Below are 17,034 nucleotides of genomic sequence, written 5' to 3'. Positions count from 1 at the left end.
GAGATGCCCCCTAAGTCTGCCGCAACCCGATAAGAGCCCGGTGAGAAATCTCAACTGATTCTTACCCATTTGCATAATTTTCTCAAAACGCTCCTGGTCATAATCTCCCAGAAGCCCCTTGTCCGGGAGACATCTTCAGTGCTCCGACCGGATGAATAGTGTGTGGTCCAATGCTGCAGAAATGCTGCAGAAGGACTCCGGCATTAGAAGAGGTGTGTTAGCCCCCTCCCCGCCAGTACATCTTCTTCCTCATTTCCTTCTACGTCCACATGACCTGGCACCCAGCACAAAGTGAACCGGTTGTGCCTACCCAACTCATTGAGTTTTCCGAGACAGCCCTATACTGCCGTGGTGGATACTGAAAACTAATTCAGCCCTCCGATGGCATCCGACAATCACTATGTCCTGTCCTCGATACCTCTTCTCAAGGCTGAATTGCACGCACAATTCAATGACATGCACCTCGGCCTGAAACACGCTCGGAAACTTTCCCATAGGTTCAAAGAATTCGGTTCTTGGCCCAAACATTACCGACCCCATGCAGATCTTTGATCCAAGTGGCAGCAGATGGTGTGAGACCCCACCAGGACCCACATATGCGGGATCCCAACTCGTTTGTTACCAAGAAACCTTTTCTCGAAGCTAAACCTTCTTACCATGTCATCCCTAGGGAGGGGCAAGGGCGGAACTTTCCTGAGAAGACGATCTCGATCTACCGCCCCCATCACATCAACTCCATTCCTTTTAAACGAGGTGCAGGGGAGTCAGCCCCAAAGAAGCTTGGAATCAAAAATCACCCCGATGTATTTGACATCGGATTTCCTTTCAACAACCGCCCCATCCACACGGATTATGTGAAGGTGCTCTAGCGTTCTTCTTCTGATAAATGGCACTTGTCTTGCGGAGCTAAATCTGAGACCTACGCTCCCGCACCATTCCTACGTCGCAAAAAGTCCCCTCAAACTTGCCTCTAGCGATGATGGCAATATCATCAGCATAAGCCTGGACATCAATTCCCTGACGAAGAAGTTCCTCATGAAGCCCGTACACTACAAAACTCCACATCAGGGGAGGACTCCACCCTGTGGACACCCGTTGCTACACATATCCTCAGGGTATCCTGGCCCACAACAGCTTCCGCAAGCCTCGCAGCTAACATGTTGGACAACCATAGAGACGTAGTAGGATCTACGCCCCTTCTCTCCAGGGTTCTCGCAATTGCCTCATTTGCCTCCACCTATAATCAGAAGCCTTTTAAGTGGCAATGAAGAAGATTTGTATCGATTTATATATACGATAGATTTATATACAAAATATATTTTTAATAAAATTTATTTGGAATGAAAACTGCCTTCTCTTCGAAATTTTTTTTTGCAACTACCAAAATTAAGCTCCAAAATTTATTTATATGAAAATCTTTTTAAGTATTTTTAGATGTAAATTACTTAAAGCATAAAAGGACGGTGGAAATTTTTTTGCTTTATATAAACTCTATACTTTTTAGCACTTTTAAAAAAAAAATGTTGGAAAAAAGTTTAATTTCACTCTGTCCGTACGTTCGTGAATGTTTACAAAACTTTTACACCCTTCAAGATACTCGTATTTTTACAAGAAACTTATTTTTGTGAAACAAAATTTTCAGCTTTGTACCCTTCTATGAAGGTTATAGCCTTCTAAAACCCTAAAAATGACATTTTGTAAGTAAATATTGTAGCAAAACAGGAAAGTGACTAGATTTTTCTACCGCAGCACACTTTATTTAAACTTGAAAAAAAGAATATGACCGTTAAAATTTTTCCGTTATCTAAAATGCGCTTTTACACACTTAAAAAAAATTGTATTTTTAACGCAGCCAACCTTTGTTTTTTTTTTTCAATTTCTTCTTAAATCCAATTTCTTATTTAAAAATTTTACTTTTTAATTCACTACTACAAGCTACTGCCATATAAATTTATCAGGCCACCAACCTCAGAAAGTAAATCAAAAAGGGCGACGAATAGACTAGGTCCGGGCCTAAGCGGTTTCTGAAAAGGGCCCCCTATCCCTTCCCCCTTTGCAACGATACACCTCTTTTAACAATGAAACCAAAATGTAATTAGCATTGCACAATGTGCACAATAAATCATTCTCTTGCAACCTTATCATGTTGAATGCAGGATTAATTATAGAATTAAACTATGTTTTGAAATTTCAAAAAGTCGCTCAGAAATTTTAAAGTTTAGCGATGAATGTATGAAATAAATATACACCATTCATTTCATTTTTATTTTTTGTGGGACATATGCAACTTCAATTCAACATAGAATTTTTACGCACAAAAGTAAAAATATGGAGTATGAATTTTGTTTTTGTTGTTATTTTTGTTCTTGTTGTTTTTTTTTTTTTAATTATAAAAAAATTTGAAGAATAATATACAAATTGTTTTAATTTGGCTTATTTAAATTTTTTTTTTGTCAAAAACCAAACTTTTTTAAAATAATTAGAGATGAGTCAATGCTTTTGTGACTAGCTGTATATAAAAGGAAAAATTAATAATTATTGTAATTCTAATGGTTCATATCATTCAAATTCATTTTAATAAAATTTATTTAATGCACTTGAATAATAAACCAGTTATGTGTGCTTGCATTGCAAGCCTTGCAAGTATTAAGTCTGTAGTTTTGAAATTGTGTTCCATTCTGTGTCTGAGATACTTTAAGTTTACTTTTTTTCTTCAAAAGCACACCCGTAACATACATATAGATATGTTTTTTTTTCTAATATTTTATAAAATAAAACTTAAAATAAGAATTATACATAAACAAATAATTAGTTCGTTTGAGATATAATATCTTTTGAGTTATTTATTTTAGAATTTTTATTTTTTATTTTATTTATTTATGTTGCATAAAATCGTAAAATATCTTTGAATATAGGCACTTTAAGCGATAAATTACTGTATACGCATAAAATAATTCGCTTCTAAATCGCATGCACGTATGATAATATATTATGTATAATGAGTTAACACTAATACTATATAGGGTAATGCGTATAGCATACGATTTCTATGGAAAAAGTCCTAGGTTCGAACCCTGAAAAATGCGATTTGCCAGATAAACTTTTTTTTATTGGTAATTTGATATTTTTAACAACCGTATTGTGTATACAATAGGTAGGTTATGTGATGGCAACAAATTTTGCATATCGAGTTTTCGGTGGGAATGCACTTCTCCATAGTAGGGAAGTGTAAATAAACTATTTTCGGTCTGTCGGTCTGTGTGTGCACGCGTGTATCTCAAGTTCTACTGAACCGATTTTGATGAAATTTTATATGTAAGTTTATTTCTACCATGGCATGGATTGATCAACTTTTGGGATATATCAGGCCTCGGGAACTGCGCTTTTTAGCGGGCCTGTTTTACATTTTTGAACATTTTGAAGAAAGTATTCAACCGATTTTCTTGAAATTTCATATATAAGCTTTACTCGACCGTCCGCGTAAATTTCTATGTTTTGAAAGAAATCAGCCATCGGCAACTAGACATTTACTACGGGCCAAATATACATTTTTGTGTATATAAAGAGAAAAAATCAACCGATTTCATTGAAATTCAATATATGAATTCCTCGTATTAAAACAATGAACATATAAATTTTTTGGAAAGATCAGGGCTCGAAAACTGATTTGCGGGCCGATTTTACATTTTTCACCATTTTGAAGAAAGTATTCAACCGATTTTCTTGAAATTTCATATATAAGCTTTACTCGACCGTCCGCGTAAATTTCTATGTTTTGGAAGAAATCAGGCATCGGCAACAAGACGTTTACTACGGGCCAAATATACATTTTTGTGTATATAAAGAGAAAAAATCAACCGATTTCATTGAAATTTAATATTTGAATTCCTCGTATTAAAACAATGAATATGTAAATTTTTTGGAAAGATCAGCGCTCGAAAACTGATTTGCGGGCCGATTTTACATTTTTCACCATTTTGAAGAAAGTATTCAACCGATTTTCTTGAAATTTCATATATAAGCTTTACTCGACCGTCCGCGTAAATTTCTATGTTTTGGAAGAAATCAGGCATCGGCAACTAGACGTTTACTACGGGCCAAATATACATTTTTGTGTATATAAAGAGAAATAATCAACCGATTTCATTGAAATTTAATATTTGAATTCCTCGTATTAAAACAATGAATATGTAAATTTTTTGGAAAGATCAGCGCTCGAAAACTGATTTGCGGGCCGATTTTACATTTTTCACCATATCTACGGAACGAATTGATGGAATTTCTTGAAATTTGATATTTGAGTTCTGGTTATTACCAAAACTAACTGGTGGGCATTTCAGGGAATTCAGGTAGCACAAAACGAAACCGTACTAAAAGCCAAATTCACATTTTTCTAGGTATGTTAACTATAAGCTTACCAATGTCCTAAAAATTGGAAAGAAGTATTTAAAAGACATTTTTTTAATATTCTGTAACACTTTCACCCAACTAGACAATACACAATGCGGTTGGTTATGTGCTGACCACATCAGATTTTTTTTAAATGAAATTGAAAAAACTTTACCCTTACAAATCAATAACAGCGAGTTTCCGTTCTAAATATTTTTTTGAAAATATTTGTAAAAAGTTTAATGCAATAGAATAACATTTTTTCATAAAATTTTGTCCTAAAAATATATTGTCAAGAAATTTAATGTACACTTATGTTTTGCTTACTAATACATTTTGCAGCAGATCGGGAAAAGAATACATTAGTAAATGCTTACGTACATACTTATTATAAAATAACGTAGATTTTATTAACTCTTTAGAATATAATAAGAAAGTGTTCACTTTTTGTTATAAATCACACTCACAAATATGAGTTTACATACAATATTTACCATCAATACAATTACCTCCAAAAGTAAATAAAAGATTACCCGAAAGTACCATTTATGTAAAAAGTAGTACCATTTGTAAAAAGCACTCACAAAGCATCTTTGGAGGGGGTTAAGTAGGAGGGTGGGTGGAATTCTTGCTTTTTCTGGGACCCTAGAGGCAAAATCCTATCTAATGCTATCAATGCTTAATATTTTGCGTAACTGACTTTTTTTTATGCCCATTTTTTACATTATTGGAATATTATATTTATATATAGGTACATATTATCAAGTTAATTTAGCTTTAAATTTATATAAAAAAAAATTTGGAAAACACTATATTAGGAAAAATTAAAAATTTTTTTTTTTATTCACATGAGGTGCCGAGCACATTAGTGACCGATCCAACATTTTTGCAAAAATGGGTTATTATGTTCAATTGAACTTTAATGACCTAAAAAGTTTTTCTATATTCAAAATACTTTACTAATAATAGTTTACTCTCTTTTTGTACTTGATTTTAACATAAGTTCGTTTTTGCGTTTTTAAGATTTTCTTAAAAATTAAATATTTTAATATTTCAAGCGCAATTTACTTCAAATATCATTTTTGGAAATAAGCCACTAGTTGGCTTATTAACTAAGGCACCAAATACAATTTTTTAATTATCTACTTATTAAGCTATTCAGAACCAAAAAAACCTATATATATGTCTATGTATGTACGTGGTTTAAAAACATTTTCCTAAATTTTTTAAAATATTCAATTTTTAAAAGAGTAAAGTTATATTTTTCTTAATTATTCTTTCAAAATCGTTTACAAATTAAAACTGGGAATTATTTTAATAAAGTTTTCCTAAGACCCTTTAAAAAACTTTATGGAGAAATATAAAATTTTCCTCCACCATTATGTGCATTACCATTATATAGTATAGAAATGACTTTATGAACTAAGCGATTGAAGAAGCAGCAGAAACATTTTTCAAAATATTATAATTTTGATGAAATTAATGAGTTCAATGAAAGCAAATTATGTTTAATAACGATCAAAACTATAGTAATCGACCCATTAATTATATCAAACTTGGTAATAACAAAGTTTGATCAAACCAATGGTTTGTAATAAAGCATTTTTTGCTTTAAGAAGTGAAGTACAGTTTTTAAAAGTAATCTAGCGATGTGCTACATTATTAAAATTACTTTCATTCATATACATATGCATTTCAAAAACTTCATACCTTTAGGTTAAGCAATTTATTCAATCTTTGAAATAAACCAGAAAAATCTGATGTAATCAGCACAAAACCAGCAGAAACGTATATTGCCCAGTTTAGTAAAAGTGTTACAGAAGATTATGAAAATGCATTTTGAAAACGTACTCCCAATTTTAAGAAAGCTATCGATCTTTTAGCTAACATAACTAGAAAAGTGTATATTTGGTTCTTAGTAGAATTTCGCTTTGTGCCACCCAAATCCCCTGAAAAGTTCACCAGTTAGTTTCAATAACAACCGGAACTCAAATGTTAAATTTAAGATATTTCATCAATCCGTTCCGTAAATATGTTAAAATAAAGTTGGGTCAAACCAATGGTTTGTATTGTAGCACTTTTCCCTTCAGCAAGTGAAAGTACTACTTTTAAAAACAATTTATGTGTACCTAGCACACTATTAAAATTGTTATTTATTTATTTATTTACATCTACGAGTAATATAACTTATAAATATGGATATATTAGTTACACCCTCGGCTACTAGGGCCATTCTGGGCTTAGAAAAATAACATCATGCACATTATAAATTTTGAATAACCATAAGAAAAATAGTGGAGGTTACATAATATATATAAGTTTTTATCTTTATATAATAAAGTCATATCTAAAAAATGATGCAATAATTAAGTTATTGTTTTAATCGTTATACAGATATTGTTTTTAATGAAAATGATTATTTAAATTTTATAGAAGAGACTAATTGCATTAATACCAAGAGAGAAACAATTGCAACAATTCGAATGAACTCTCGAAATCGAACTCTACGCCGTTTAATTTAAATACCAAGCCAGGGATTATAGATTCTAAAAATTTCCTCTACTATTGCAATATTACCAGTGGTCGGAATTAAGACTTCCCACACCGTTAGTGAATACCTTTGCAGTATTGTTTGTGTTCTACCGCAAGCAAAAAAGACATGCCTCATCGAAAGGACTTCGCCACAGAAAGGACATTCTGGCGGGGAAACCCCTTCGAACAGGTATTTCTTTGTAGATAATGCATGACCCAATCGAATCCATCTTGATAGTCCTATCTGAGCACACCAGCACATTCCTAATTGCCCTTAAAATTATTTTCATTCATATACGAAACTATTTTTAGGATTGCATATATATAGGATGAACGATTTATGCAGTCTTTAAAATAAAGCAAAAATTAACTTAAAGAGGGATTATAATGATCATAATGCTCGATTTTAAGGATTACTTGTGTGAGTTAAGAAAAATGAATATATTTCTTAATGATCATGGAATTTACCGTTATCTTTCCGCGTTTATAGAAATTTGAAAATTTCTAATTTAAAAAATGCATATTCTATTGAAAAAATTCTATACAAACATAATTCATCTGCTGATGTCGACGAATTTTCCTAAGTTTGGTTATTTCAAACTTTAACTGGCTAATTGATTAACTTGACTACAAAAAGATAGGTGATACCTTTTAAATTAGGAGAAAAAATATATGTACATAATTTCGTCAGTCAAGGTATTGTCAACGACTTTTTAAACATTACAAAAAAATTTTTTGTCTTATTCAGAAATTATATTTTTCATATGAAAAAATTTTTCAAAAATAATTATCAAAGAAGAGTCAAAGAAGCATCACATGAAGCAAAGCGGTTTTTACAAGCTACAACATAAGAACAACTCATAATAAAAGATTACCATTATCACTACCAACAAAAAGGTGTCTGCCGCCGGTGTTGTCTAACACTCAACAATAAAGAACAGAAAATTAAAAAAAAGACTTCACGGTACGTAATATTTACTATAATACAAATAATTTTTTTTTTTTTAAACTTTTTTTAAAAATTAAATGATTAAACACACTGTAAAAATTTATGCCAAATTGCTAAAAAATAGAATAATTCTTACTACAATTAATGCAGTATATACGCTAAGGCATATTAAATCTTACTCGATTGGACAAAATCGAGCAAAATTAATCCTGTATAGTGATTTTACTTTAAAAGAGAGTAATAAAAATATATCAAGTTGAACACTACTTCAAAGTAGAGTAAAATTTACTTTGTGGAAGTGATTTTTCATTTTTACGAAGTATTTTTTAACATACTATTATTTTTTATCATTTTTAAATTTTTTCTTAATTGAAATTGAGAGATATCAGATTAAGGTTGTGTTTGAAGTAATATATAAATTTATAAGTTACAATTTTAAAATCGAAATATATAAGTTAAGTATATGTAGAGCTTATTCTATTGTTTTGTTTTGCATTTTTTTCATTCTTGTAAAATGTTTTAGTTATAGGTAATATTAAATAGTTTTTAAATAGTTATAATATGTATTTTATTCAAATAAAAATATGCCTGAAAATATTGAAATTATTTAATTTTTTTAAACAAATTGTAAATGTGTAAAGAGAATAAAAAAAATAATGTTTTAAATTCAAAAAATTTCTTCAATGGTTGATAATTTTTCCGAAATATAATTTTTTTTTATTGGTATGAAAAGAAAACTTCCTTTTATTTGGAATAAAATACTTTTTCAAATACAGTCAAACTTCTCTATCACGTACTGTCTATAAGATGAACTTCTCTTTAGCACGAACTATTTATGTTTCCTAAGCATTTTGAAATTTGTTGTCATATATTTTAGTCTTCCTAACTCGAACCTCTCTCTAACTCGAAATTTTCTCCATTTCGAAGTGTTTTATGTCATCTTGATACACAAAGTTTCTTCATCTCGAACTAAAATAAAAATAAAGTTGGGTCAAACCAATGGTTTGTATTGTAGCACTTTTCCCTTCAACAAGTGAAAATTCTGCTTTTAAATACAATCTATGTGTACCTACCACACTATTAAAATTATTTTCATTCATATACAAAACTATTTCTAGGATTGCATATATTTAGGATGACGAATATATGCAGTCTTTGAAATAAAGCGAAAATTAATATAAAAAGGGGTTAACATAATGCTCGATTTTAAGGTTTAATTGTGTGAGTTAAGAAAAATAATTATATTTTTTAATTTCATGGAATTTACCGTTAGCTTTTTGCGTTTATAAAAATTTGGAAAAGCTTGCGGTTTCGGAAATATAAGGTGTCAAAAATTCAAATTTTACGAATTTCAAGAGGCGATAACTTGAGAGGGGGTGGAGATGGAAAAAAATTTTCTTCTAACGAAATAAACTATTTGCTAATATCTAAAAGCTCCTAAAATTTCAAGCTTCTACGGGCTGGGGTTTGGAAGAAAAACGACATCAAAAATTTGGAAAAAAAGGACTTTAGATAACGGTAAATTTGAACGGCCATTTTGTTTTTCTAAAGTTTAACTATAGTATACTGCGGTAGGGGAAGCAGCCGCTGCCTTTCTGTGTTTGCAAAATTTCAAAAATGCTTATGGTTTCATTGCAACAAGTAGTTAAAAAAGGTCATTTTTAGGGTTTTGGGGGGATATAACTTCTAGAGGGGGGGAGATAGGTAAAAATTTTGTTCTACAGAAATAAGTTTCTAGTAAAGGTCTATGTACGTACAAAATTTCAGCTTTCTATCTTCAAGGGTGTAGAAGTTTTGTAAACAGACACACGGACAGACGGACAGACGGACGGACGGACGGACGGACGGACGGACGGACGGACGGACGGACAGAGTGAAACTAATAAGCACTTTTTTTCAAAAAATTTTTGGAAAAGTGCTAAAAAGTGAAATCGGCCTCCAATTTGATTTTTAAGTCCTGATCTTTCCAAAAAATTTATAGATCTATTGTTTTAACATTCCGAATTTAAATATTAAATTTCAAGAAAATTGGTTGATTAATTCTCTTTATATACGGAAAAATGTAAAATTGACCCGCAAAAAGGTCTAGTTTCAAAGGTTTGATTGACAAATTTGTGTAGGTGCCATACAACACCAAAAGGAAATTTTAATTATTTGGGAAAATAATTACTTAGGCTTCGCATTTGCACTTACCGAAAATATTTTAATGCGTCTACTAAACTTTATTATTTTATGAACTGAAAAAATTTGTGACAGTGAATAAATTTTTTGGAAAAGAATACTCGTAAGTGTTTTTTTTTTGCAAATAAACAAATTCATTTTGGTTATTTGTATTATGAGCATATAATACAGCCTATACAGGGTGTTTCACATAAGATGGCAAATAATTTCAGGGATAGTTCTTTGATCAATTTCCAACAAAATATTGTATGGGTGACGGAACGGAGTGCGTATATACTCGTTTTGGAGCTACAGAGAATTGTCATTGGGAGCTTGTTTTACAGGCGATTGATTGTTCTTTAGTTTTGATCCTAAAATTAATTTGATTTGAGCCATAGTTTTCGAGATACAGCTCGTCAATTGTCAAAATTTTTGTTTTTTAAATTTTGTTTACAAAAATTGAAATTTCTTGAAAATTTTTTGTTTTGTTTTTTTTTGATGCACTATTATAAGATAAAAAAGTTAACCCATAAAACATGGGTGGCGAATGTGCTCAAAAAACGTGCGAAATTTAATATTTCATACAACTTCAAAATAAAAATTAATAACTTAAACAACCAAGTTTCAAGTTTATAAACTCTTAGCTACAAATTATTTTTTCCCAATTAAGTAAAATATAAATGATTAAATAAAGAAAAGAAAACAGTTACATACATGTGTTCAAAATGATAACTATGCAAAAATCGTGCAATGTTACTTTGAAAGTTAAGTTTGCGTGTTTTTTTCAAATAGTGTAATTAAAATATTAAACACAGACACTTTCTGTTTACAATATGAAGACAAGAAGTATATTTAGTCTTTTCCAAAATAGAATACGCGACATTAACTCAAAATTTGAAACTTTTACACTCAATACACTTATTAAACTATTGACATATACTTTAAAAGTTGTATGAATATACTATTAGATTAGTGTTCGGCTATTCGTTATTTCTGGTGTCTTTGTATGGAATGTTTTAATGGATATATTCTTAAAGTTTTGTTTGAATCATATGACAGGTTCGGGTACCTGTCTGCTATACAACGATGAAAGGTGCAGGGTAAAATTCAATCGGTTTATACCGACTGAAATGTTTTCACTTGTTATTTTTCAAATATTTTTATGCACCACGAACATTTCTAATTTATTCGAAAATACCTAATATAAAAATATATTTCTTAACAAAAATAATAATATATTTACATACATATATGTGCATGCTGCATACATTCATAAGAGTGTGTGAATATAATATATTAAAGCTTGAAATGGTGTTTTTTTGTTCGGTACAAAGTTAAAGAAAGTTCTTTATTGTTTCAGCTAAGGCTTTTGCAGATAAACCTTTAACTAAAGTATTAAAAAAATAAAATAAACATTTTTGACAGGCCTTTCTGTCTCTCTGTGTGTACACGCATGTTTCCTGAGTTCGGTTCAATCGATTTCGATTAAATTTTATATGTGAGTTTGCGTTTCTTATGTCACAGACTGACCAACTTTTGAGATATATTAGGCCGTGGAAACTGGTCTTTTAAAGAGAAATAATGAACCAATTTCTTTGAAATTTAATATACAAATTTTCAGTGTTAAAACAATCAATCTAAAAATTTGTGGAAATGATCAGAGCTCGGAAAGCGATCTGGGGGCCTATTTTACATTTTTTAACATATATACAAAACGGATCAATAGAATTTTTTAAAATTTGATATTTGAGTTGATCCAGGCAGATGGAGGTGCGAAGTACCCGCAGTAGGAATGCTTCTGGTAAAAGTCCACTAAAATCCAGTACAAATCCAGAATCGTGTGATCCAGAATGGACGGCTGTCTGGTCTGCGACTGATCCCTGAGGGACGGCAGGAATCGGGCGTGCTGCCTTGCGCGAGATATTTAATGTCAAAGGCTAGAAGAAGTAAACTCCGAAATAAAACAAAAACAAATGCAATGAAAAATACCAAAGGATTTTATACCGCAGGTGGTAATCCAGTAAATCTGGAAAACCCACACTCTTCTCGGAGGCTTATCTCACGTATTCTGAGGGAGACCACTTATTGCACCAAACTACTACTACTACTGACCCTTTTAAAAAAACACCTCGTGTCATGCAGACACCACCATGTGATAAAAGCAAAGAAAATATGTTCAAAGGTGACAAACAGAAAAATACGAATATGGGAGCAGTAAATGAAAAAAAAATCAGAAATCTGATAACTGCCACTTAAATATAAGAATAAGTGAACTAGAAGTGCTTTGTAAGGATTTAAAAATGAAATCCAGCATCTCAGAGAGAAAAATAATAAGCTGAAATTGAAATTAAGAAATGTAAATGCAATAAAAGAAATAAACACGTTGCGACAAACAAAGTGGAATACCGCACAAACGAGGAGGATCTGGCTTCGAAAACCGATTGAATTTTCAAGAAAAAAGCAAGCGAAGAGCAGATATGTCACCTGAAATAAGTCCTGAGGACAAAGTAAGCAAAATAGAAAAATCTGTGCGGATAAATGCACTACAAGAAAGATCAAACCCCCTCCTTTACATTAATCAATGTTGAATATCTCATTAAAATAGAACAGATTAGAGGACAAGCATGGTAATGTTTATGTGTGTATGCTAAAAAGAATAAAAAATAATGGACGAAGATAAAATAAGAATTGCGATGAGGAATGTAAATGGCGTTCTTAATAAAAAGCGTATATTAGAAATATTTCTAAGAACCCAAAATGTTGATATATGTTTGGTAACAGAGATACATTTAAAACAGCAAACAGGTATAAAAATAAATGGTTACATGAATCAAAAGATATTGCGCTATTTTGATAAGGAATAATATAAAACATAATGACATAAGTAAAGTAGAAAGAGACGATAGCCAATTTGTTGCTGTACGAATAAATTCTTACAAACAAAATTTCGATTTTGGTGTACTTTACTGTCCTGGACATTTCTGGACATGTTATAAAGAGTGGTTCATTCAAAGATCTCCTGAATCTCCTTAAAGAAAGGTTTATTCTGGAAGATGATTATAATGCCAAACATATTGATTGGGGTTCTAGATTAGATATCTCTTTAATAGCTTTTCTCTAATAGAGAAAAGAGATTGTCAAGAAAATCTCGCCAAATTTCATTAGAAGATAACCATGATTTGGATTCGGATCATTCTGCAGTTATATTAAACTTAACTGAGACAGTTACCAAGAAACAAAATAAGCCCATGTTGATTAATAAATCCACTGACTGGACTAATTTTATACAGGAAATAGGGAATAAAATAAACTTAAGAATTAAAGTACGAGCCCAGGGTGATTTGGATTCTGAGGTGAAGAATTTTAACAAAATCATACAAAGCGCTGCCTGGAATAATACTATGACAAAACAATGTGAGTATAAATCCGTGGGTATGGCTTACCCAAGAGAGATACTGAAAATGATAAGCGAAAAGAGAAGAACTAGACGCAGATGGCGAAGCTCACGAGATCCGGAGAATAAAACTGCACTCATTCTCTCAGAAACTAAAAAGAAAAATCAAAAAAGATTCATTTGCAAAAAATATTAAAAAGCCAATTTTATATGTCCTCCTATTAGGGGAACGGATGATAATAAATTGTGCAATATAAAATAAGGATAATGCTAAAATATTTCAAATTTTTAGGCCAAATGACATACTTTCAAACAGAAATATTGCAATGGGAAATATGAGAGCAGAAAACATTATCACCCCATTTGCACAAAGAGAAATAGAGGAAATAAAAAGTTCAAAATCAAGAAAAGCACCGGGTTACGATTTAATTTCCTCTGAGATACTGAAGCAATTACCAAAAAAAGGGTATAGCAATGTTGACTTTTTTAGTGAATTCTGCATTAAGGTTAAAATATGTGCCTAATGCTTGGGAGGCGGCAGAAGTTATAATGATACCAAAACTTGGTAAGCCTTTAAATGAGACCAAGTCTTATACATCAATTTCTCTGCTACCAATTTTGTCGAAACTTTTTGAAAAGTTATTACTGAAAAGAATGGGACCTAAAATTGAGCAAAAGTTATTAATTCCGAACCACCAATTTGGGTTTAGAGCAAGACATTCAACTACTGATGAAATCATAGAGCAAGCCCTAGAGGAAAAGCAAATTTGCGCAACAATTTTTGTAGCCGTTGTAACAAGGTTTGGCACGAAGGATTAATGTATAAGTTAGAAAAAATATTACCAAAGCAATATGTAAATATTCTCTCTTCTTATTTAATCGACAGATTATTTAGAACCAAACAGGAGGGGGACTATTCCACACTTAGAGAAATAAGAGCAGGTGTGCCTCAAGGCAGTATTTTGGGTCCAATACTATATCTACTCTTTTCTAAGAGATGTGCCTCAAATAGAAAATATAATTGTGGCTACATATGCTGACGATACTACAATTATGGCAGTAGCATCAAATATGTTGTTGACGCCACAAGAAAGTTGCAGCAAGCAAGCAAGAGTTTTGATGCTTGGACCAAGAAATGGAAAATAAAAGTAAATGAAACTAAGTTTGCACAAGTAAATTTTATAACTAAAGCTCTTGTAAATCCCCCACGTGTTAATTTAAATAGGTTAAATGTTGCGCAGGAGAATGCGACAAAATATCTTGGAATGACACTGGATGTTAAGCTAAAACGGAAGAAATATGTTAAAAAAAGACAGAATTAGAATTAAAATATAAAAAAATTATTCTGTATTGGCTCCTTGGTTGCAAGCCAAGGTTGCCGATACAGAATAAAATCCTGCTCTATAACCAAATTATTAAACCAGTTTGGTTGTATGGTATCCAGTTGTGGGGATGTGCCAAACAAATACATGTCCAGCGAATGCAAACGTTCCAGAACAGGGTTTTTCGGAATATTATGGACGCTCCTTGGTATGTTTGAAATGGAGATTTGCACACAGATCTAAATATTCCATGTGTAGTTGACGAAATTAACGAAAGAGCGGTGAGACATAGAGCTCGCCTGGAGCAACATGTCAACATAAAGGCCTCTCGGCTCCTTGTTATCCGGGATTCTCCCAGGAGGCTAAAGAGACCTTTGTCTTGTGATTTAGCGCAAAATGCGCTTCACCAAATCGGGGAGCGTTGAATCTCTTTCAATCTATATTAAAGAAAATTTAATGGTTGGTCTAAGGAGACTTGTATCAGAACATAAGGAGAAGGTTTTTGTGGTAAAACACATAACTAACTATGGGTTGCCAGGGAATGGCATGTTGGTAGCACTCATGCTTTCCTCCTTACTTTGATGAAAAAAAAATATTTGAGTTTTGGTTGTTACCTACTAAGAGCTCACTCTACAAATTTAGATTTTTCTAGATATGTTAGCTAAAAGCTTACTAATGCCCTAAAAATCGGAAAGAAGTGTTCAAAAGGCATTTTTATAATATTCTGTAACACTTTCACTTAACTAAACAATACACATTACGTCGGTTATCTACTGACCACATCAGATTTTTTTTTCAAATTGAATTAATTTCAAACTTAACTAGAGGCTTATTATTTATTAAAATTTAGCTGATTTAATTTTTGTCTCTTTTAAACCTTATAAAAAAAATAATTAATTTAATGTATTATATTATTACTTACGGTTTGATTTCTGTACACCTGACTAAAATGTTAGAAAAATGGTATTTTAAACTTTTTACATTGTGTTTCCACATTCTGAAAAGAAAATCGAAAATTTTAATATAGATATTTCTTAATTATGCTAAATTATTAAACAGTTGTGTGAATAATTACTTATTTTAGAAATATTAACAATGGTTTTTTTTATTTACTTGATTTGAAATATGTTTCTTATGAGCTTTTTTATAACAAAATCTCGTGAGTGTTAAATTTTATACAAAGTGTTCTGTATCAAATTAAAATTTTATATGAGAAAGAGTTGTTTTATAATAATGTCTATAGGTAATACTTTGTTGACTGTTAAAAACTTCGGAAATATATCTGACCTTAGAATATATCTAAATATATCTGATCTGAGCTAGATCTGAAATAATCGGACACAGGACTGCCGAGTTTGATGAATCTAGCTTTGTTATTTTTCCAGATATCTAAAATTAACTTTCGGAGTTGTATGGCAGCTACCCAAACCTGTCTAGAAATTCCACCAAAACTTTAGAAATGTTTCTGACCTGAAATCAGGCACACGTCTGTCGAGTTTGATGAATCTAGCTTTATCTTTCCAAATATTTAAAATTAACTTTAGAAGTTGTATGGCTGCTAACCGGAAATGGTCAAGCAATTCCACCAAAGCTTCAAAAATATACCTGACCTGAAATTGAACACACAACTTCCGATTTTCAGGAATCTAGCTTTAATATATTTCCAAATATTTAAAATAAACTTTCGGAGTTGTATGGCAGCTACCCAAACTGGTCAAGCAATTTCATCAAAACTTCACGATTATATCTGACCTAGAATTGGACACATGCTTGCCAAGTTTCATGAATCTCTATTATTTTTCAAATATTTAAAAACCCTTTTTGAGCTGTATGGCAGCTACCCGAACCCGTTGTCCGAATTGGTCCAATTACAACAGCAGCCGTCGCTGGCACAATATTTATACTTTTTGGTATTACATGTTTTGCGACTAACTGAATATATCCCCTAGTTCCTATGTAATAATTAAGTATATATATATAATTTTTATACCCCTAATAACGAGTATAAAAACATTTAGTTTTTACGAAAATTTTTGAAATATGAATACAAATACCTTCTTTCAGTGAAATTCCTTCCTAGCTTTAATTGTAAACGAACACAAATTAGATTTTTTAAGTGACCTTGTGCAAATGCTGAAGTCAAACGCTATGTTCTCAACAATACTCTGCAATTGTATTGTAATTATAAGCAATACAGACCAAGCCGGAGGGTATAACACAAATGGGTTACTACTCATAAAACAAATTACACTCCGCGTCATCAGACTAAACCAAAGATTTTTAAAACA

The 17,034-nt window shown here is 31.5% G+C and overlaps 1 protein-coding gene across 4 annotated transcripts in view; it reads right to left on the bottom strand.

Moving 5' to 3' along the window:
* LOC129616642 (pseudouridine-5'-phosphate glycosidase-like) overlaps window positions 1-17,034 on the bottom strand; it is a 329,630-nt gene that overhangs the window by 215,250 nt on the left and 97,346 nt on the right. For all 4 annotated transcript variants that reach the window (XM_055532273.1, XM_055532270.1, XM_055532271.1 and 1 more), the window contains one exon: window positions 15,669-15,743. In XM_055532273.1, coding sequence (XP_055388248.1) covers window positions 15,669-15,742 — 74 coding nt within the window. In that variant the 5' untranslated portion in view covers window position 15,743. The remainder of the gene's footprint in view (window positions 1-15,668; window positions 15,744-17,034) is intronic.

Source organism: Condylostylus longicornis, unplaced genomic scaffold (assembly GCF_029603195.1).
Source record: "Condylostylus longicornis isolate FDR11 unplaced genomic scaffold, ASM2960319v2 ptg000257l, whole genome shotgun sequence".
Taxonomy (NCBI): Eukaryota; Metazoa; Arthropoda; class Insecta; order Diptera; family Dolichopodidae; genus Condylostylus; species Condylostylus longicornis.
This window is presented reverse-complemented; position numbering and strand designations above follow the sequence as displayed.